The 24,962-nt window shown below is 32.0% G+C and overlaps 1 protein-coding gene across 5 annotated transcripts in view; it reads left to right on the forward strand.

Annotated features, from left to right (window-relative positions):
• The window catches only part of LOC130440844 (afadin), a 204,712-nt gene extending 182,610 nt beyond the window's left edge, over positions 1 to 22,102 (forward strand). For all 5 annotated transcript variants that reach the window (XM_056774210.1, XM_056774211.1, XM_056774212.1 and 2 more), the window contains 7 exons: positions 8,450 to 8,765; positions 8,820 to 9,299; positions 9,359 to 9,557; positions 12,028 to 12,390; positions 12,443 to 12,775; positions 14,364 to 14,735; positions 16,256 to 22,102. In XM_056774210.1, the coding sequence (XP_056630188.1) occupies positions 8,450 to 8,765; positions 8,820 to 9,299; positions 9,359 to 9,557; positions 12,028 to 12,390; positions 12,443 to 12,775; positions 14,364 to 14,735; positions 16,256 to 16,576 (2,384 nt within the window). In that variant the 3' untranslated portion in view covers positions 16,577 to 22,102. The remainder of the gene's footprint in view (positions 1 to 8,449; positions 8,766 to 8,819; positions 9,300 to 9,358; positions 9,558 to 12,027; positions 12,391 to 12,442; positions 12,776 to 14,363; positions 14,736 to 16,255) is intronic.
• The last annotated feature ends 2,860 nt before the right edge of the window (positions 22,103 to 24,962 follow it).

Consider the following 24,962-nt stretch of genomic DNA (forward strand, 5'->3'; position numbering starts at 1 on the left):
TATATGAAGTTCCATAAATTATTATAACCATATATTATGGAACAAATTACAATAAAGAAAATGAGTCTTTTGAGCTTATTGGTTTCATACGTTTGTTTTATAATTATTTTCCTATTATTTTATTCCTTAATCTATTCCATTGTTTACTTTGCTTCTTCTTTTTCACTTCTTTTCACCCTTTTTCAAAACTTCCTTTAATTTTTGCATTTACATACTCCATTTGAATGACAAGTTTCTTCTTGGTTTCATCCTTCTGTTTTTTAATTATTTCCCTATTATTTTATTCCTTAATCTATCAAATATCTCTTCGACCTCTAGTCTTCTTTTACTTTTGTAGCCATGATATAAAGGTTCTGCTCTCTATCTTTCTCTGTTTCTTCTTCTTAATTTCTTTTCAACTGTTTTTCAAACTTTCTCTACTTTTTGCTTCTAGATACCTTATTTGAATGACAAATTTTTTTATTGGTTTCATTATGTTCTTCGTATATTATTTTTATTGTCAATTTTTTGAGTTTGTTTTTTTAATGTGTTTCTTTTGTTTGTCAATTTTTTCTATTATTGCTGCTTACTTAACTTATATCTTTGATCTCTATTCAAACCTAAATTAATTTAATGTATGCGATAGGAATAAAACAGTAGATAACTTTTTAAAACTTCAAAATTAACTTTGTTTTATCTGAACTATAACCAATTCTGGAAGCAATTGAGAAATTCTTGAAATATTAAATTTTCAATTTCAAAATGAAAACTTTTTGAGTGAGTGTATTTTTATTTCACTTAAACGGATAGAAACTAATAATGAAAATATTTCTTTCTTCAAGCGATAGTTTGTAGATGTCTTCACATTCACATTAGTGATTATGGGAAGTATAAATAAATTATTATAAACTGTAATTCAGCTAGAAAGTATTTTTCTGGTTGAAGTTTATCCACTTGTACTTTGGTACTATTGGTTCCAATTTATCGATAACATGTCGTAAACCAGTAGCGTATTTCCCTGCTATTTTATTAGGTTCGCACAACAGGGTACTTGCATTTTTTAAAGGGTATTTATTTGTTGTTTATTTTATAAGCTCTAATATGAAATAATGTCAGAAAGTAAATTATTTAATTAAATTTTCAACTACATTTATTATATACACATATTATACACGATTATCATTTGTTATCAGTTGTAACTTCATAAATTCAATAACAACATTGAGCATTTGTCTGCGCGAGGTTATCTTTGCCGGCAACGTAGAGTGTGCTGTTATAATACAGTTTTTATTTATTAGTTAGTGAATTAACATTTTAAAAGTTAAGTTCTTACATAATTACATAATCACGTTAAAAATTAAAAGCATAATAAAATAATTATAGTAGACCCCCGATTACCCGAGGTATTTGGGTAAAAAAAACGAAATAATCACAATTACAGACCTGTAAGCAAATGGAAACCGATAATTTCTTACAAATATTTTTGATCATTTTCTGAGATAACCACTTCCCTCGTTTGGACGATGCAATGTTGCGCCAACGCTGTAGAGACAGGATGTCGTGTGACATACACTCTTCTTGTTGCTCTATGGAAGCAAGAGCCGCACCGATCGCCTTCAGCCCGTCGGTGTATGATATTTTGGGAATTATCTCGTTTTATTTATGATTGTTATTTTTGAATTACAGGCTCGGTTAACCCGGAGGCTCGGTTATCCGAGACTTAGATAACCGGGAGTTTACTGTACTATAAAATGATACTGGCAACAAAAATCTCGCAGGATCGTCAAAACGACAAACACTTTCAAACCATTTTAGTTGTATATTCGAAATTTTGGCATCATAAAAAAACTTTTATCAGATATTTGTACATCCTGGCATGAAACACCATTTTTCAGATTAATCAAAGTATAATAATAATGCGTATTAACTGAAATGTTTAAACTACCTACAAAATTTTATAATTTTCAAAAATTTTTTTATCTATAAATATTGATATAAGAATTGGAACAAAAATTATAATAAAAGTTGTATATAAACTATCCAAAACTATTTTTTCTCAAACCATGCAGGTACCCTATTGATAGACTTTGAAATAAACAGTTGTAAAGAAAAACCAAACGAAAGTTTCAAGTAATTTTATTTGATTTAAAGTTTTCGAAAAACCTTCACACAGCTATAAATATAGAGTTGGCAAAAAAGTAATTTTGTATATTTTCATATTTTTATCATTATAAACTTTGAACACTTATCAATGTTCTGATCGATGACCTTGTGTCACTTTGTTGGTCGGTTATCAGGACTATACAAAGAATAAATCAAAAGTATAAGTAAAATGTGACGAAAGTAGCTTTTTAGAATTTCTAGAACCTTAAAGCAGAATAAATAACGTTACTTTGTACTCTAAAATGTTCTACATCTTATAGAGAACTGAAAATCTTATGGCAGCTTCATTAAATAAGCATTTCCAGCAACATTAGAAAGAATCAAAATCATTCTCTACCAGTCTATTTCTTTAAAATATATTTTCCTTAATGCCATATGTTTCCCTCCTTGCAGCTTTATTGTTTTTTTTTCTTCACATAAAGTAAAAGAATTTAAAATTTTTTGGCGAACAAAAAAAAATAATAGAGAGCATATTGTATATTATACAATATACAAAATTTTCGTTCAAATAAGTTATTTTTATATTTTAAACAAAATGTAACAATTGGAATTTTCGTTTGGTTAATTTTTCCTTTAATAGTGTATGCTAGTAATTTCGGGTAGTTAATTTTGTGTTTTTTTATTTCCTCATAATCATTTTATATTGAACGTTCATAAAATACAACTCTTAGTGTTGTATTTTGTTTTTCTGTGCATGCAGCTTTGGACAAATCCCGTTATTACTACGAAACGTACGACTCAACGGAGTCTCTTTACAATCCTCAAACGAATCAACGTATTTTCACGCCTCCGGCGACTAAACCGAAAAAAAATATATTTTTCAATTCCGATGATAGTCTATTTAAATCGGAAAAACGAAAATTTACTATACCGCGTATCGAAATCGAATCTGACGAACCGGTTTTCAATTTACAAGTAACCGATTTTTCGGATCCGTGTCCAAAAAACGTAACGCTAACTTACGACGAAACCGGAATCCAATTAAAAGAAGAAAAAATCGAAGAATTCTGTATCAAACCCGAAACTAAATCTCTAAAAGATAATTTTGCTCAACAGAAAAGTTTTTCTATCGACGTTCACGATAGTTCCTACGATATCGACGATATTAGCGAAACTGATAAATTTTTAAGTATCGGTGCTAGAAGGATACGACAACAACGACTTATCAGTTCATCTCTACAAGATCTTTCCAGCTCTACGTCGAGTATAAATAGTGGTATACACGAATCTAACTTAGATCTAAGTCAGATAGACACGGACGCGCCTCTAAAACATAAAACGTGGAAATCTCCGTACGAAATAAGACATCGAAACGTAACTGATCTTTCGAAAAAATTCGAAGACAAAGCTATAAGCGTTCCAACTCTAAATAAACGTAAATATGTAACGAATAGAAGTAAAAGCGTCAGCGAAGAAAGACTGAATGATAAACTTACCGAATACGAAAGAATGGAAATTTTAAAATTATTATACGATTGGAGTTTGAACGGATCGGATTCAAAAACCGAATTTAACATAAATTTAACCGGCGATAACGCGGATAATAAAACAACGTTCGGAAAAGAAAATGTTAAATTTAATTCGGAACCGGATTTATCGCCTAAAGTAGTTATAACGAAATTTTCTTCGGACCATTCTCTTAACCAAACACAACAGGACCAATTTTACCATAATTGTGAATACAGGAATTGTATATTCAATGTAGGGACCAAAGATAAAGACTCGAATATACAAAACAAACCGAAAAGCATACTAAAGCAATCCAAAGATCCAAAGGAATGTCTCAACAACATAACCAATTTACAAAAGAAACCCAAATATACTCGTAGATATAGCGAAATAATAGATATTAAACAATTCAATAACCAATTAGTAAGATGCGATAGTTTAGAAAGATTAAACGATCTACAGAAGAAACGACATAAAAAATTTCCCGAAGCTTACGTCGTTACGAGACGTAACAGCGCTCGAAGAGCAATACAAAACGAAAACATCAAATCGCCGAAAAAAATCGTCGTGAAAAAGAAATATTTACCGAAAACGTGGAAAAGTTGTTCGGATATTAAAAGTAAAAAAACCGTTAGGAAGTGTTGTAGATACGCCAAAAAAAGTTGTCCCGTATCGAAAAATTGTTCGGAATCACCTAGAGCCGCTAGAAAAACGCAGAGCTGCGCGTGCATCGAACAAGATGAGATAGAAACATCCGCCGCCGCCACTGCTGCTACTGCCGCTAGGTTAGGTGCTTTAAACCGAGTTGAAGGCGTTATTAGTCGTAAGATTACGATTATCTGTTGCGCACTTTTTTATTTAATACCGCGAAATACATTCGAAAGCAAAAAAATCGACTCAAGCGACACCCCTGCAATCGCTAGTTACTAACAAAAAACTGAAAGTAGTAAAATATTGAAGCTATTAGTAGTAGTAGTATTAGCTTCAAAATGATATAAAATGTTATTATATTCCAACAATATGTTATGATCGGTAACCACCCTGACCCACCACTATATCTTCAAACGTCAATTAACATACATCTCTGTTAATAATTTTACCTTAAAATGGACACGAGTGATAAAGCGGTCACCCTCTTGCATTAAGGTCAGTGTTGGAGAGAAGTAACCGATGAAATGTTTCTAGAGTTTACCGTCTTTACCAAGAAACTAGTAACTTTCATAGAAGAAGCGGCTCCGGAAGAAAAAGGATCGAAGACTGACACTGGTGTTCAACTCCAAAAAGAACTGTTGCTGGACAGCCAGAAGAACACTTAAGGCAGTTATTCTTGAGCCAAAAAGGCCCCAAAATTAACCTCAGCTCACCAAGCGATTTACCAGAGAATAGGTTAATTGGACTAACGAACAATGGGGCTCCGATATCTTCTCAGACAAAAACAAAATGTGCCTGCATGGTAAGGATAGAAAAAGACGAATCTACAGAAGACCTGGAGAAAGATTCGCGCAGTATTGCATAAAAGTAAACGTGACCTTTAGAGGAGGTTTCTGGATGGGCATTTCCGAGTTGGTTTTTATTAAAACTGGCGGCGGAATGGAATATTAACGGAGAATGGATACATAGAAGAAATAATAGGGGCTCACGTCGTTCCCTACATCAATTTGCACATTACGTACGAAAGTATTTTGGCCAGCGTGTAACCCGGATTTGAATCTTTTCGAATATTTATTGGATGAACAGTTCGGGCTAGAAATTGAAACAGTTCCGATATGGGACTTCAAAACGGCGTTTACTGAAGAATGGGATAGCATCGAACAAGATCGAATAAAGAAACTCATTCGATCCATGAAAAAAAGATTGGAAGCTGTTATCAGGACCGGGGAAGGGAATACTAAATATTTTGACGAATTTAAGCTTGTATTTTCTTTACTGTAAATGATAACCCTTTTTCATTGTTATTCATTTGATATTTTTTCTTTGCCAAAAAAATAACTCAATAATAACATTGCCCATTCATTATAAAGTTACGACTAATGGTTTTGAGATGCTAAAATCAAAAAAAGAATGGAAGCTACAGACTTTTCACTGGGGACTTTTTTCAGCGAGCGTGCGACTTGAGTCGATTTTTTTACTCATGAGTTTAGTTATTTAAGCTACAAGCTACATTTGGTGATTAAGTTGGAGACAAGTCAATATACTTTCATCCCTTATAGAATAAATATTTTGAGTTGCTTTGACCGGTTTCTATACCATCATATATATTATTATTTCATTGACAATGTCAAACTGTCAGTTATTATCAAAAAATGGAGGAAATTATTAATCTAGCCATACTGTGGTCCAGCCGTAGAGTGTGTGTGGTACGGTCAAACCTAGGTTTACCCTAGTAAACTTGCAGAATACCCAAGAAATATGAGTAAAGTAGGAAATATAACTGAAATTGAACATGTTTCACGAATAAAAGTTCGAACACTAAATCTGTACCTTGCTATAATAAAGGATATTATAAAAAATATAATCTATTCGTTTTCTGCTTCCTGATAGCTTCACATTTACATTTTTTGGTCATGCATTTAGTTTTACTGTTATATCTTTCAAATCCCTGACCTCCTGACTGTTCGTCGGCAAGTTCTCGTAAACTTTTTTTTTCTGGTGACGCAGTTTTCATATCTATAAGTTTGTCTTTACACACAGAAAACTGGTTCCTGGAAAACATTTCCTCGATAAATCCTCTCTTGTTTGCTAGATTATAAAAATCGCTGTCGATTTTCTCTATAACTGATATGATAATGTTTCTAAAATCACCTCCCCTTCGATCAACTTCTGGTAGCTTCACTGTATCTCCGATAAAACATGGAGGAAACTTTGATATAAGAAAAAGCTTTCATCTTGGCTTTCTATATTTATTTTTTCATTTAGTGTGTTTGACTGTATATTCTTTTGGTACAAAGTTCACAGATTATATTCTCGGTGTTCTCATAACCTTCTGCACTTTTGGTCTGAGTTCCTGAAGTTTCTATAATATTTTTTATGCTATCATCTTTAGCTTCAGTAAATTCCTGGTGGCTATCCGTAGACTGGTCTTCGTTTTATTTTTCCTGTAGTTGTTTTCCTTCCACGAAACTCTCCGACGACTTTCTCCAGCTCTTTTTCGGTTTGTAGAATTCCGATAGTTTCTTTTGGAAAAGCTGATGTAAATAAGCCCCATTTTTCATTAACTAAACAACTCTCAAACCGTCTGACAATTGCCTGAAGTTTTCATCATCCATCCACGTCATTAGCATATTTTGTATATCCTGACTCGCCCTGTCCATTCTGCCTTGTGATTGGCTCTGACACGGTTTGCAATGCACTATTTTGAAGCTACTTCACATGGACCATAAGTCTTTAATGACACGGTTCGCGAACTCCAGTCGTTGTTGGATTGTGATATAGAAAAGGCGCCAAAAATACAAAAATTTGCCTTATCAGATTCTTAGCAACGTTCTCCGCCCATTTTGATTACAACGAACATATTTGATCAAACTTAGTTAAGTGGTCCTGATACACCATCATAAATTTATCCATTTTTCCATCCGGATGGGATGTCAATTATGTCCACTTAACAACGGCTGTTCATTAATGAAGAAACCATCGATTTAACCACAAACCCTTTTTTGACAGATTTTTTTTGACTCCCTACACATTTTTGTACTTTTGCTTACATTCACTATGTATACGATATTTACCACCATGTCTAATATTCAAATATGCGTCATGCAAAATATCAAACATTCGTTTTCAATTAAATATTTTATCTGATGATACACATGCAATGATTCAATGTCACCAAAACCTCTCAACCCCTTAACCCCGTCACAACTACCCCTTAAATATACAAAGTTACCCTGGAAGAAAGGGAATTGGGCATACTCTTCTGAGTTTTATTATGATCAAAAATTGGCTTCTATGAGTTCAATTTTGTCAAAAAAATAGAATAGAATTTAATATGATCAAAAATTGGGTTTTCTGTTATTAATTCTGGTAAAAAATTAACTTTCTGTATTTAATTGGGTCTAAAATTGGTTTTTTCAAGTTTAAATTGATCAGAAATGACTTTTCTATGTTGAATTCGTCCAAAAATTTACTTTTCCAAGTTTTGTTTGGTCAAAAATTGACTTTCTGACTTTAATTTGATATCAAATTGAATTTGCTGACTTTTCTTTGAATTTTGTCAAATATTGAATTTTCCAAATCCATCAGTTTTCCTACTTCTATTTAGTCTAAAATTGATCATTTGTAATTGGTAAAAATAGCTGTTTTCTATGTTATGGTGAATCTCACACGTTTTGAATAGATCTGTATACATTGTTTCAATTAATATTTATATTAATCGATAAAACAGCCTGAACAAAAAAATCCGTTTAATCCTAATGAAAATTCCGTTTCGGCTTATTTCTCTGAAACTTGGCTCAATGATAGTTTGAAACTAGCTGATTAAATATCTCAATGGTCACGAACCCCAAAACCCTACTCTTCATTCAACAATTTTCAAGTACATAGAATTACTTATGTAACTTATCTACCATATTTACGACCCAGTAAGACTTTTAATTAGCTTGCTGCAAACTATCATTGCTCCAAGTTTCATAACAATTGACTGAAACCAACCAATCCCCTTCCTTCCAGGATATCTTCGCTTACTTCAGGGGTAGTTTTGAAGGGATTGCGGGACTTTGGAGTGTCGAGGTCATGGAGACTTTTAATCAGCTTTGTTTAAATTATAATTTGTTTTTAAATTATCCCTTTTTTATCTATCAGAACGCAAATATATTGAAATTATTTTATTGAGTTGAAACTAATATTGTTTATTGCTAATTAGGTCCGAGACGGATGTCGGAACGCGATCTACCGTCTAGGGTAGATTCGGAACGTTCTATTCCTTCTTCAAAATCAGTTCCCGCCCTTCACCAAATCCATTCTCCTATCGTTAACGATCAGCAATCAACTAGATCCAATCCCGCTCCTACTGGTGACGTTTACAGCCGTACTTCTTCGAATAATAGTATCAACAATCAAAACGGTTCTTCGATAAGAAGTAGATCAACACACAATTTACACCAACAGGATGGAGGGTTTTATCAAAATTTGAGTGTTTACAGGAATAAAATTCCCAGTCCTCAACAATTAGGAGATAGGTAAGAAAAATCGATTTATAAATAATAATTTTTTAAATTTCGATTCATTTCCAGAACGTCGGCTCTTCGAAGTTCTCAGAACTCACTTCATTCATCGATAGCTAATTCTCAACGACCTTCTTCGGCGTATTACCCCCCATCCTCATCGGTAAATAATCCACGTCCAAATAATCTTCACCAGTCGATACCAAATCTGAAAAACCCTCCGAATATTTATAGACTACAGAACGAAGAGTCTTCTCGTACAGGATCGTATCCCAATGTCCAGTACGGTCAAAATTATTACCCAACTTATCCTAAAAACAATTATCCTAATCCCGAAGAGATCAAGGTGCCTTATAATAATCCCTATTCCGGACAGAATCAATCGTTTCCTAGTCCCACGCATAGTTCCATGCAGGGATACCCCAACAACTTACACCCGAATATAAGACACGATGAAAGAGGACCAGAAATGAGATATAACGGTGGTGGATTGCTTCGAGAAGATGTTATTAGACAGTCCCAAAATTCCAGACACGACGAGATGATGAGGTACAAATATAAATAAATTTTTTAATTTGTGATATGATATTTTTTAAACAATTTTTTAGGTATCCGAGTCAAGGTAATATACGAATTTCTGAGGCGCAGATACAAAATAGTGACTTATCTCGATATAACGAAATGAGATCGTCAAAAAGCGAAGATCTACTCAAACAACACGCACAACAACATCCCGAACTGACCAGATATGCTAGCAGCGGAAATATTAGAGACGGGAAACAACTAGACTTACCCCAACTGAGACAGGTAACAGCTCCATAAATGTCTTTTATGTATAACAAAAATTTTACACAGACAATAAATAAAGTAAAAGAAGAATGGAAGGCATTAATTTGATCTCGTGTATTTTGTGAAGACTGATATGTCAGTTCAAAGTTTCATGCTGTTGAATTCAAATATTTTTATGATACAAAATTAAATTTGAGCTTTTTCAAATTTTATTTTGTTCAAATATTGGATTTTGCAAATTAATTAAGTCCAATATTTAGATTTTCACATTTTCTTTTGGTCCAAAGTGGCTTTTCTAACCAATTACAACAAAAACTGACATTTCCAAGTTTTATTTTGTTCAAAAATTGCATGTTGCAAATTGATTTAGTCCAAAATTTGGATTTTTAAGTTTTAGGTATTTAGAAAAGCCATTTCTAACCAATTTCATCAAAAATAGACATTTATAGGTTTCATTTTGTCCAAAAACTGAATTTTGTAAATTTCAACAAAATACAACAAAAACTGACTTTAGAAAGTTTTATTTTGTTCAGAAATTTGTATTTTCAAATAAATTTAGTCCAAATTGGATTTCTATTTTATTTTGGTCAAAAATAGCTTTTCAAATTCATTTCATGAAAAATTGACTTTTCTGAGATATATTATGATCAAAGATTGAGTCCAATTTTGTCAAAAATTAGAATTCTTAATTTAATATGGTCAAAAGTTGGCTTTTCTGATATTAGTTCTGGTAAAAAATTAACTAATAGGAGTTCAATTTGGTAAAAAATTAACTTACTGTATTTAATTGGGTCTAAAATTGTTTTTTTCAAGTTTAAATTGATCAGAAATGACTTTTCTATGTTGAATTCGTCCAAAAATTTACTTTTCCAAGTTTTGTTTGGTCAAAAACTGACTTTCTGACTTTAATTTGGTATCAAATTTATTTTGTTCCAAAGTGGTTTTCTCATTTGGATTTTCCAAATTCATCATTTTTCCTAGGCCAATTTAGACTAACATTGATCAGTTTTAATTGGCATAAAAATGGTATTTTAAGTTTAATCAGGTAAAAAACTAACATTTTCATGTTAAATTTGGTCTAAAAATTGATTTGTCTGAAGTTTTTGAGTCCCAAAATGGTTTTTTCATGTTAAATTGGTCAAAAATTAGATTTTGCAACTCTAATTTGAGGAAAGTTGTTGATTCTGATCATAATTTGGCCAGAAATTGATCGTGCTGAGTTTTGGGTAAAATTGGCTGTTCCGCTCTAATTCCTCAATATAATTTGGATAAGAATTGGTTTTTTGATGTCAATTTCGTTAAGCATTAGCTTTTCCTAGTGTCATTTGGTCAAAAATTGCCTTATCACATTTTAATTTCGTCTAAGGTTGGTATTTTCTACTATCAAAAATTGGCTTTCCGACTATAATTTGGTGAAAAGCTAGATTCATAGATGTTAGTCTGATAAAAAGTACTTTTTCAAATTAAATTGGTGAAAAATGGATTTTACAACTCTAAATTTGATAAAAATAGCTTTTTTCGTTTGCTAAAAATGATTTTTTGAATTTTAATTTGATCAAAATATGGCTTTCACTACTTTTCTGGAATTAACTTCAGTAAAACTTGGCTTTCTCAAGTATTATTTAGACAAAACAGACTTAACTGTAAAAAATGACTTTTCACGTTTAATTTGCCCAAAAAATTGACTCCTTAAGTTTAATTTGGTCAACAATGTCTTTTCTAAGTTTACTTCACCAACAATGTCTTTTTAAAGTATAATTTTTTCCAAAATCACCTTTTTCTACTTCAATTTAGTAAAATATTAGCTTTCATAAGTTCAATTTGGTAAAAATGGCTTGTTGGGGTTTAAATTTAACAATAAATGGCTCAGGCAACATTTATACTTGATAATTCGAGTTTTTTTTTAGTTTGTTTGCTCTACAGTTGGCATTTCCATCTCTTATTTGAACAAGAACTTTCTTTTCTTAATTTAATTTGGCTTTTCAAGTTTAATTTAGTCCAAAAATTGACTATTTTCAATACAATTTGGTCAAAAATGGCCTTTTCATTATATTTTTTTTTCACAAATTAGCTCCTTCTACCTTAATTTAGTGAAGAATAACTTTTCCAAGTTTAGATTTCAAAGTCTATTTGTTAAAAAATGTTCTTTATATTAACTATTCTGAATTTAATTTGGTCAAAAAATGTCATTTTTAGTTTAATTTGTCTCAAAAAGACTTTTTTGGCTTCAATTTGGTCAAAAATTGATTAGCTGACTCATTTGTACAAAAAAGATGAGGTATTTCCCACACGAAGCGAAATTTTTTAGAATATTTGAATGTTTCTATCAAGTATCAAATGAATAGATCCTAAGTATTAATAGATAAAACGACGAATTAATATTAAATTTACTATGATTTCCAATGAGTACAGATTTTATTTAGATTGTTGAGTAACCATTTAGTAGGCATAAGTATTCCAATTTCATGTTTCCTATCTAAATTTTTAGAGTCACGATCAGTTGTCACACAATAGACTCAACAATGATGACAGAAACCTTAGAGGTGCAGCAAAATTAGTCGAAATGTCAGAAGAAGTTAGAAGGCGGCAAAATCGTGTTCAATACGGTCAATCGCAACAACAACAACAACAAAATGCATACTACAATCAACAACAGTTACAACAACAGCAACAATTGCAACACCAACAACAATATTACAATCACATGATGTCTCAGAATGCGCAAAGTATGCAAAATTTAAGTATCAACCCTCATTATGGTCAACAACCTGGATCTTATGGTCAACCGAATACTCTTTCTCCAAGCTATAACACTAAAATTCCACCCGTTGCCCCGAAACCGCTAAGAAAAGTAAGTTGATCAACATTACTGGTAATGTATGAAATAACATAATTTTTTTTAGGATGACTTACCACCAGAACTACCGCCTTCCACGACACACCCTCTTTATCAAGCGAGCACTCAAGATCCGCCAAAGATGGCGTTTTATCCTACTTCTGGTCCTTCGTCTTCGAAACCACCGAGAGATCCTTGGGCACGAGAAGAGCAAGAAAGACAACAAGAAGCTCGCAGAGAAGCGGCCAGGCAGTGGCAAGAACAACAGATTAGAGAACTTGCGGCTCTACCATACAGGACGGTACAACAGGAAGAGCAATTGAGGGTGTTACAATTGGAGAGGGAGTTCCAAAGAAGAGCTATGGAAGCTGCAGAAGAAGGAGATGAAGATACGGAGAAGGTATATAATGGAATTTAAAAAATCAGTTTCATGTTATTTTCTTTTTTATAAAATGGCAGTTTGCCAAGAATTTAGATTCAGTTTCCTTTGTTTTGTTCTTTCCTTTGTAAATATCTGAGTTTATTTTGGTCATAAAATTCATTTTCAAAACTTAATCTGGTCGAAAATCAACTCATTTTTTTAAGCTCAACATAACCAAAAATTGGCTTTTTTCCGTTAAATTTGGTCAAAAATTGACTTTTATTAGTTAAGTTTATCAAAAATAGCTTTTATTAATAAATTTCGATCAAACAATGAATTTTCTATATTAAATTTAATTTAGTCAAAAAATAAATTTTATGCATTTAATTTGGTTGAAAATTGGCTTTAATGAATTAAGTTTGTCAGAAATTGTCTTTTTCAAGTTTATTTGATCAAAAAATCGCTTTTATAAATAAATTTTCTACAATCAGGTTTTTCTATATTAATTTTGGTGAAAAAATGACTTCCCTGATTATTAAATTTGTCCTTCTTTCTTTTTCAAGTTTAATTCCATAAGAATTCATTTTTAGAAGTAAAATTTTCACGAACATTGGGTTTTTATGTTAAATTTGGCCAAAAAAATGTTTTTTTGAGTTCAACTTTGTCAAAAGTGGCTTTCCTATATAGATTCGACAAAAACTGACTTTCCGCTCAATTCGGTGAAAAACGGCTCTTCTGAGTTAATTCGGTCTAAAAATGGATTTTTCAAGGGATATTTCTACAAATATTGATTTTTAAATGTTCAATTTAATAAAAAACGGCTTTTCCTAAGTTAAATTTGGTGAAAAAAATTAAATTTCTGAGGATTAGTTGGTGAAAAAATGGATTTTCTAAGAGCTATTTGTAAAAACATGACTTCCTCAATTAAATTTATCAAATATTAGTTTTTCTAAAAAAAAATGATCAAAAATGGTTTTTCTGAGTATAATTTTCTAAAACAATGGCATTTATAAATGAATTTGCTATGAACATTGGTTAGTTTCAACATACCTTAGTCTTTCTCTGTAAAATCTAGAGAAAAGGAGGGCTTTTTCGGAGTGTAATTTGATCAAAAATTAAAGCTTGGACTTATTCTGGCTTGTCAGTTTACTGGTATAGCCTCTTTAGTGAGATCATGTACTACAGTGTTTGTTGTTAAACATAGAAGCAAACGGCTACTTTATCTTCAAACCTCAAGTCCTCTTTTTGGTCCAAATCCGTTTTACCTACTTCTCTCGTTCTCTCATAATTCCTAAATTATTCAACGAAAAATGTTCCCATTAATGGATTCCACATTAGCATTAGTGCATCATTGACCAAGTATTTTGTTTTTAATCTCATAAGCCACCATTTTTTAGAATTGATAGAATAAAAGATATATATCCTCGAGAATTCTTTTAAATCTATAAAAAAAAAGGATATCCCACTATTTTCAAAGGAATTAGTCAATTCGACCTCGTCTGATATTTCCAAAAAGTATTATTATATTTCAATAGATAACCTTGATAAATTATATATACGTAATTCACTCTATTAATTGGTGAAAACCTTATGAAAACTTCTTTACTATTTGTGATTGTCTTTTTAGGAAAGTCTGACGACTCCACAAGGCTCACCTCAAACTGTCCCAAATCAACCACCAACAAATACAGCACCACCTACCTTGATCTCCAATACTAAACAAGAACCGTCTCAACTACCTCCAACGTCGATTCTTAAGCCGAACATGACCAACAATGTTCAACAACAAACACAACAACCTTCACCTCCAGAGGTCGATAGTGCACCACCACCTCCTGAAAGGGGATCTAGTTTCACTGTAATGTCAATGAGGACTAAAGAGTCGACAAAGAGAGTATCCTTCAATGATGCTTCTGCTGCTGCTGCTACTAATTCGGCGAGTCCTATACAACCTCCTAACACTTTACAGTTAGAGGAAACTATACGGGAAGATCCCAATGTAAGTTATATAATTTTATTTTATTATTTTTTTCTAATTAAGTCTCCAGTATGAGGTTGACATGAATCACATGTTAATATGATCGAGCATTTTTTTTACTGGAAAAATTGTTAAGGCTTGAAAAGTACTATGATAACACTTTTCCTTGAAAATCAACCATCATTGACTGGTACGCAGAGATAAGACATGGCGTTACAAGCATCAAAAGAAGCGGTTACAAAACATTTTGTTCGTCGACCATTTGGAAGAGGAAAACTCCATTAACAGTGACTAGTACTGTATATTCTTGTACCAATTAAAGAAGGAAGCCAGAATGAAATGGTCTTATATGAAAAAGAAAAAATTCTCTTCTCGCCGAGACAAAGCGCTATACAAATGATGGTTAAATACGATGAATTCATTTCCAAGCCCACCATATTTTCCAGGTTTGGTCCCTAGTGACTACTGATTATTTTCGAATCTGAAAAAATTTCCAAGCAAAGAAATATCAATAACTAGGAAAACTTCTTTCACATTCTTCAACCAAATATGACTTTTCATGTAGATTTGTTGAAAAAACATTTTTTTAACATGTTGGATCATTGGTGAATAGAATTAGTTTTTCCATTATATATAGAAAGTTACCTTTATTTAGGGCAATTTTACCATTCCAGTCTTTTCCTTGATTGTAAAGATCAGAGATTTGATTATTGAGTAGTTTCACCCATATGGGGTTTTCAGCGAGACATTAAAGAACATTTGAAAATGCATTTCAACAATTTTTTACCAAAAAAACAAATGAAGAAACAGTTTCCGATGTGTAAGATCTGATTTCCTTATATCCTTATCCCCAGTTACAAGCCAGCCATTTATTTTATTTCACATACATCACCAAAAGAGATGGATGGAATTTCGTAGTTTTCCCCAGGAAATATTAGAGAATAAATCACTAGCAGATTTTCCATTTAGTTTTTTTATTTTACAATTTAGGAGGTATCAGTTCACTGGTAATTTTGAAGATGGGCTAGAGGGAGGTTCTTGTTTACTCTTATATCAAAACCAATATAAGTCAGTTATTGTTTCATTGTATCCGCGTACCGCTGAAGAAATTATTAGATACCAAATCAGGATTGTATGGTGAATTAAACCAATTCTCTGATGGTTCAAAATTCAATCGTTTAAACAGCGATGTTATCATCATTATCATAATAAAGATTTACTTTTATAACAAAACCAGTGCAAACCAGTTACTGTTTCATTATTTCCTGTTCTTCCTCCAAGCGTTTTTTTTGGGGAATTTTATGCTTCCTAATTAATATACCTCCTTTGATTTCATTGAGAGATATTTTTTAGCCCATCTTCATCATAGTTTTGGTAGGCCCAGCAACCTAGTCTTCAAATTTACGTCTAAACCCTAGTCCTAAGTTTCAATTATCAACAAAAAGTTTATAATTAAATTTATTTAGTACTTGAATTAATTTGAGTAGTAACTAGTTCCTTTTGACAATTTTAATGAAATTAATAATTGTTTTTATTTTAAGAGCTTCATTCGTCAAGCTGAATCAATGTTGGCATCTCCCACGACGCCCACCGACGCTACATCGGGAATTACGAACGCGACTCCAGGTGTAATTGGCGCACAAGAAGTTTACAGAGACCCAAGGGCGAGACGATTAGCAGAACAGGCACAGCGCAAAGATCAAAATCTTAATGCGGCGGTGCCGGAAAAACTTTCGTTTAAAGAAAAAATGAAGATGTTCGCCATGGAGACGGGCGAACAAGAAACCCCGAAGGATAAGAGTAAAATTAGTAGGGCACAGAGAGACATCGACGGTTTAGGTTCTCCAAATTTGGTGCATTAAAATTTGACAAATATCAACTAATTTTAAACAATTTATTAATCGAGCCATAAAATCGAACTTATTACAAAAATTATTCATATTTTTCAAATTTATAACGTGATTATATTTTTTTAATTATTTTGAAGCAGTTAATTGTCACTTACCGACAGAATTGTCCATTAAAAAATTTATAATGTTGCTAGTTAACACAATCGTTTTTATTAATTTCTTTCTGGAATTACATATAAATTAATACAAAATCTAACACATGTTCTGAATTCGATGTACATCAATTTGCACAGGGTGAACAAAGTGTATTTTGCTCTTCGTAACTTGATAACCACAAGTGAAATATTAGAGTTATTGCATATAAATCAGTTATACCATGATGCCTGTTCTCCAGCTATTCTGCACATTCAAGTCCTATCTCCTCTGATTCTTCATTTTTTCCATTCATCCAGCTTCTTCTTTACTAGTTTTTACTCAATGGATAACTTTTTTTCCCCATTCTCTGTATTCATTCATTCTAGATCGGTTATTTATATCTTATAACTACCATTTGTGTATATTTGGGTTTAATGATCTCTCTGATCATCTCCATCGTATATCTTCGTGCTGTTCTTTGTCAAAGATCCACTTCTTCAACCTCCAACATCTTCTCCGTTCACATCTCTAAACTGTTTATCGTGATATTCTCTATAATGGTGTTGTAGATACTTTTTTACTCTCCTTTATCCCATAGTATATCACCTCTCTTATACAATCCATATTTTTATAGTTTTTCGATATCAACTTGATTGTTCTCTATATTCTGAGTGTATAGATGGTGCTAGTTGAGCTATAAACTCATAGTCTTACATTTACAGGTAGCATCCTCATTTAAGTCCATTAGTTAATAGAAGCTCATTGTTTATAGTGTTATTTTTGTGGACGTCCCCGTATATAACAGATTAACTGCTTTTATCAGCAATTAATGTATGCCATACATCTATTCAATGGTTTTAGATAATTTGGAGAGTCTTTTCGGATTTACAGCAACTGTGTATCTATACCTAGAAGATATAATACTCTACATATCATTGTTCTGCTTTCAATAATAATCGATGGTCAGTGTCATATGCTTTTTTGGAGTTTATAAATAGACGATCATATTACAGTAATTCGATTTGGAAAAGATAAAGGATGAAATGTTTCTTCTACATTGATCTTCTCAATTGAGTTTTGAATGTAAAATCGATTTAATTACATTCCTAAATTGGAATATCACTAAACTACAGTTAATTTTTCAAAAAATTATATTTTATTCCCAAAAGTATTTTCAATATTCTTCGTTCAGCTAAAGCAAAACAATTTACTAATAGGACATCAACTTCCGATGGAACTATTGTGATATTCATACTGAACACACTCCACCACTACATCAACACTCACAATTTCACTTTCTGGCGCGCGGTTCAGTGTCTGAAGACGATAACTTGGTTATCGAAACGTGCGTCAGACAGTGTTATTGTGAATGTTGGTGTACTGGTAGAGTAAACAGTGTGTTCAGTAAGAATTCCAGAAGTTATTCCATCCCATGTCATCACCAAGTTAACTGATTCCTTTGGATAAAAATGGTTTCAGAAGTATCTTTAGCTAGTTGAACCAATAGCATCTCGAAAGGTTTTGAGTGTCTTGCCACTTTGTTTCATTCTGTAGAAAATGTTGTATTGTGGTGGAAACTGGCGGTGTTGATTGTATTGATTGTTGAAAACTCGTACAATTTTTCAAGTCATGGTTTATAACTATTAAAAAACCGAAGGACCACCAGAATATGTAAAAATATTTCAAAATTCAAATATATGAGAATTCGAAAAACCACTGGTAGGCAGAACAAAGGTTAATTTTTATCACTTACACTAACTATAAATCACAATTAAGTAATGAAGATAATTAACAACGTACAAAATAATGATTATTGGAGGTAATTAACCTTAATTGGTTTCCCTTTCCACCTATACTACAGTTTGAATTGTTACTTTTACATTTATATTCAGTTTTTTAAAAATTCAACTCGATTTTGAAATAAAAAATTTGTTAACAAGCAAATTTCAACAATTTTCTTGGATGGATCAATTATTTTGTCTGAAAGTGTACATGTTATTCAATTTTTCAAAGCATCTATGTTATGCATATCTACCAACTAATATCTAATATACCGTCCAATACGCAGCTGTAGCGAATTTACAACGACCAAAAATAATATTCCATATATACAGGATGTCCTAATTTTAAGAAAATGTTTTAATCTTCTATATAGTACGTTACATGTTTATTTACTTTTTTTAATGAACTGGGGTCTCCAATTCCTTTAATAATGTCACTATACAATTTTTTACAAAAATATTAGTTTATGTTTTGTGTATTTTAACCAATTTTTGATTTTTTCCGGTTGTGGTGTATGGTTACGTTGAGCTCAAGTATTATGCCGACTCGGAAGATTAATGAAAATAAAGATTTACATCAAAGGGGAATACATGGTTGAAAATGAACGACATCTTCTGGATCACTCAATTTATAATCAAATTATACAATTTCTATCTACACCATTGTATACTAACCTAACATACTAAAGGCAAATTTGAACGCATATAATCCTCCAAGCAAACAATGGCATTTCGTATACTTTACAATAGCCGTAGATTTAAAGGCATTAAGCCATAAAAGAAACTGTGACATTTGAGTAACATTTTGGATACCTCACTCTGTATCATCGCAAATTTTGAACGCATCAAACCCTTCAAGTAAACAGTGACAGGAAACTTCAGATTCTTCACTTTATACTAGCGGCAAATTCGAACGCATCAAACCCTCCAATCAAACTGTGACATTTGACGGGATGTTTCAAATATTTCACTCTATACCAGCGGTAATTGTGAATGCAGTAAAGCCTCCAAAGAAAAAAGTGACATTTGACTGGAAATTTTAGATACTTCAATCTATACTAGCGAAAAATTCGAATTCATCAAACCCTTGAAGCAAACTGTGACATTTGAGAGGAAAGTTCACTCTACACCAACGCCTCGCTTGGCGATTGTATAAACGACTTTACAGATACCCCAATACTTTGGTATTTTAATATAAATTGGCAGCTATTACGGGACATCCTGTACTATTTGTTTATACGGTGTGTGAAAATAATTTGCATTATGGGAAATGTTACAAAATGCAGGTATTATTCTTTTTATTTTATTGTTATGATAGGTATGTAAATAGGTGATGTTTTTTCTCCTGTATTGCGTATTATTTACATCACTGTGTGTACATTTTTTTCCTATACTTAGTGGCTTATAAAAAAGTGATGGCTGCGAAGTGAATCCTTTGAACGTTTTCTCTAATAAAAGTGTCTATTATACATTGTACTATATATAATATATATCATAGAATCCCTATTTTTTTGTCGATTTATACTTGAAAAAAATTATTCCTTTTAGGATTAGATTTTTTGGATATTTTAAATTTTTTCGAAGCAATATTAACTTTTAAAAATAGTAGCACATACGGACCAAATGTTATACTGTAATTATTTATAACCTTTTGAGAAAGAGAGTAGTTGCCAAGAAATTTTCTTTTTTTTTTAATTTTCGAAAAGTAAGTCTCGATTTTCAAGTCATTATTTTGACAAATTTTGAGGCATAATTTGTCATAAATTTAAGTAAATTATTCTAATATTGAATGTTGATTAATTAATTGGACAATTCAGTGAAGAAAAAATTCATTGAGATAGAATTTCATTTCAATTAACGATTATACAGGGTACATATGAAAATGTTACTTAAGGACCTAATTGTAGTCCTTATTTATCTGCTGGGTGGTATATTACTCAAATTCTCACGATAGTATGGACCAAAAATGAGAATTTATTATAAATATCGCTTGGACTCTTGTTATCACCTAAGTGTTTAATTTAATTTAATCACTCCCTTCTATATAATATGGGAAAATATTCATATGTTAATTAATTTAAAAAAGAAAAGTTCTTGGTTTATAGGAACATCTCTAAATTTAATATATCATATACGCATTCCAAGGATCAAACATTAAATTTTATTGTATAGTTTTAGTAGATAAAACCGATTATTATGTATACTGAATGTCCCAGATCTAGTGAAATATAAAAATTCAGCAAGCAGCACAAATTACAAAAAATTTAAAAACTATTTTCAAGGTAAATTTACCATTTGTATCCTGTTATTTCCTATTCCCTTGATAAAATTGCCAAAAGGTGGCTAATGTTTATACACCTATTAAGAGAGAATTTTCTTTCTTATTAGCGAAAATCACCTACGTATAAAAAGAGCTTATGAAGAGACTGTTGGTTAGTGCATACAAAATCTTGATATTGTGCTACAACCCTAAGGTCTTGTATGTCCCTTATCAGTGCTAGTACATCTTCAACTGGCCTGACATCTACAGCGTGTCCCCCAGCTCCAAGACTCTAATGAACTTCTGTAGTTGTATTGTGCTCTGCTATAAGTGCTGTTTTGACATCTACGGCACGCTTCCCAATTTCAAGACTCAACCTTCGGTGATCTGCTATATGATCTGTTTTCTTATCTACTGTGCGTCTTCCAGCTCCAGGTCTCCAATGAATTTCAGTAGGTATAATGTCATCTGCTATAAAAGCTGTTTCTGACATATACAGCTGGTTTTCCAGTTTCAAGGTTCTAATGAACTCTGGTAGGTAAATTGTGACCTGCTTTAAGAAATGTTTCGACATCTACAACACGTCCTTCAGTGTCAGGACCCTAATAACATCACGTTCTTCAGCTTCAGGGCTCCAAGGAACTCTAGTAGGTATATTGAGTTCTACTATAGAGCTACTGTTGCTATAAGAACTGTTTTGACATCTACAGCAATGGTAATGTCATATAAACTTCTAACGGAGCACTTCAATCATTAAAATAAAAAGAATGTTATTAGGGAATGTATTTTTGTTTTCTAGTAGATTTTCATTGATAATATGATAAAAAATAATATTTTATACAAAAAGGGAGCTAATAATTGTTGTTGTTGGTTAGGAAGTAAATCTCAATTTCGAATTTCAAAGGAATGTAATCAGGGAAATAACATTTTTAATGATATTTTGACATATATCTGGATAATTTTTTTTGTTATAAATTTCCTATACCAAATACTATCTGATCAAATTATTCGATAACCGCCTTTATAAATTGGGTTTATTATAGTTTAAAGTGAACGGTTTTGATATTAATAAAATTATGGAATATTATGTATGAAATATTTATGGAACATTCAGTATACATTGCTTTTGATGTCAATCTACGAGCAATATGTGTGTATTTACGTAGATAACAATCTCGTAAATTAGTTGTATATAAAATTGTAATAAAGGTAGTTTTATAGTTGATATAAGTACAGAATTATCGTTTGTTTAAAAAAAATTATGTATTATCTGAAATAAAATTTCTAACTAATCCACATTTTCAGATAATTATTATTTTAAAATATAAAGATTTATTCAATAAATACATATGTCTCAATAAACTGTTTATTTTTTTATTTTTTCCTATATTTCCAAAATTAACTCAAATGTAAATAAAACCAAAAAACTTTTTATAAATCGTTGGAGAAAAACAAAAAAAAGAGGACCGGAGACAAGAAAGTGAATCAAGGAAAATGGAAAATAGTGAAAGGAATGGTTGCAAGAGGGACTTAAAACCCTCAACTGAAACCTGGAAAAGTATGGGACAGGGCTGGGGACCCAGTATACACGACAAGTATACTCGATTTTAATAAAAATGAAGTGTGGAAAAATTTCTTCAAATACATTTCCTAATTTTGTGATAAATATGGGTTTTCAAACAAAATAAATCTTGTGTTACCTCAAAAAGATATAGAAACTACGGTTTGAATCGATGTCTCTATACTACACAAAGAAAACGAAGAGGCGAATTTAAGTATAAATGTTGTGATAATATTGATATAAATCCATATATTTAAAACTAATATACCCTTCAGGTGCACGAGGCCTCGGCAGGGCGCCGCGACGCGAGCGCCATCTATTGAGCAGTCAAGTCAACAAGGCATCAGCCATGTTCTTGGTGCGTTTCGTAGAGAGAGCATTGCTAGTGATTATTGTTTGATGAAGTATGGCTTTTTTGAGGGGATATAGTGAGAAATTGACAGCCTAGGAGTGTGGTTGTGACCCTTTTGAGCAGCGGTACGAAGATATTGATGAAGATAATAAGACCAGTGGCCACGCGTGACAGAATTAGACATACTGGAGTACCTAGTTTTCCGCACGAACTTCACGACCAAAGAAGCCTTGAAGAATTACAAGAGCTTAGAAGCTGTGTGTAAGTGAAAGTGCTGCCAGGGGAACGTGTGATAGTGTTTGGCAAGGTTTGTATTCCAGTTGTTGTGAATGCGGCCCCATAGTGTTCTTCTTTCCTGGTGTTCGTCTGGAATCAGGATTTAACTAATTTATATCTTGCGTCCCTATGAGTAATTGAGAGTTTTCTCAGAGATTTAGATCCAGGATCTCAGATCATATTTGACATTACGATATTTCCAGAGACCTATGCGAAAAACCCTGAATGTCCTCTATTATATTCATGTAAAAAAAGCAATATGGGTAATTAGTCCTTGGTACTATCCTTCAAACTTCTTTCCATCAATCTAGACTTTTGAAATTTGGTGTAATGTTAAATAGCATTTAATATATATGAGCGGTCGGATAGTCGATAGAAATTTCACGCACCCCACGATCCATTTTTTAGGTATTTATCTGTCCTATGAATAGTGTTCACTATAGCGCAGCTCACCTTATCTTTCAGTAATTCTTTAAATTATAATATGAAGGACAAATATATGGTGCTATGATCACCCTAGTTTGTTTAGGAAAAACGTGTGAACAATATGGCCGACGTCCAGTTGTCGTATATGACCGCTAGATGGTGCTCGCGTCACAGGGACAAAGAATGCTACGCGCATGATTCCTAAACATAGGGGCGTTTTTTTCCCATACCAACTGTCCATATAGGAATATTACATATATGAGACATATACACATCTGTCTCCATCACAGTCAGTCATCAACACAGTTGGTTGGAAACACTTCCACTTATGAGGATTAGCAATAAACAAGTATTAAAAATGTGTATAAGCCGATACATAAACAAAAAGAGAAATTTTATAGTGAAGAATGTCACAGTAAACTGATAATCAACTGTCACTAGAAATCTTGAACATAACCATCAAAAACATCAAAATACTATCAACCCATTAAATTGTTCTTATTTAAACTAATAATCCGAAAATACGAGGATAGTTTGAATATAAACTGGAATTTTTGAATAAATGCGCGAAACATTTTGTGTCTTCTATCCAGTGGCTCCACTTTAAGAGGTTATGTTACAATATGTGTGAAATACGTTTGGCGATAAGCTTTATTTCTAGATATCCATTATAGTGGAAAGTTGTGAAAGAATTTAACATTTACTCAAGTATGAAAAGAGTAAAAGATTAAAAAAATCTTGAAATAATTGGGGAAAGTGAATGTTTGTGGAATAATTAATTAAATGATTAGGCTTTCGATAGTTTTTTATTATGTGAAAAGTAAGCATAAGAGGGCGAAACCTATTACATCGAGTGGTGCCTACCATGAGGAGTTGCCTGTGGAAGTCTTGATTTTTACGTATTATTTTGAAATTATTATCGCGAATGACATATAAAAAGGTCTTTGAAGTAAAAACTAATAATTTTTTTGCCAAACTATTTAAGCGGTATGTGATGTAGATATTGAATGAAACTTAAGTACGTGTGATTATTCATTTGAAGCAATAAAAAATCTTTTAAAACAGATTATAACAATTAACTCGTAGATTAAAGTGATGATTAATGTTTTATTATTATGAATAAAATAAATTATTTTTAGTAAGTGCAAAAAGTTAAAAATTGCGAGCTTGCGAATGCCGAAAATAATAACTGTAAATATTTTTAGATTGGACACGGCAGGTCCGGATTGATTAAATTTATTATATAAGTGTATATCATAGCATTAATTTAATAGATAAAATATTATAGAAGAAAGAACAGTCACTACAAAAAAATGTAAATTTGAAGGGGGGATCGAGTGATACTTTTTTAAAGAGATTTTTTAATATTTACTTATTACATTGCGTTGGTGGGATGGCTTTTCATCAGTATTCGAACGAAGATAGTCATGAATTTTAATATTTTTGTTCTTTCTGATTCACTGATTTTTGAGAAGCACTTGATCGTTTACATCGAAAATCTGGACCAATTTTAAGACTTTGAACTTTTAGTTTCTTCGCAACGTACGTTTTTTTCCGAAGCTTTTACGATTTTTTCCAAGCTCCACAAAATACATTGTGCGGTCCAT

This window comes from Diorhabda sublineata, chromosome 2 (genome assembly GCF_026230105.1).
Source record: "Diorhabda sublineata isolate icDioSubl1.1 chromosome 2, icDioSubl1.1, whole genome shotgun sequence".
Classification (NCBI taxonomy): domain Eukaryota; kingdom Metazoa; phylum Arthropoda; class Insecta; order Coleoptera; family Chrysomelidae; genus Diorhabda; species Diorhabda sublineata.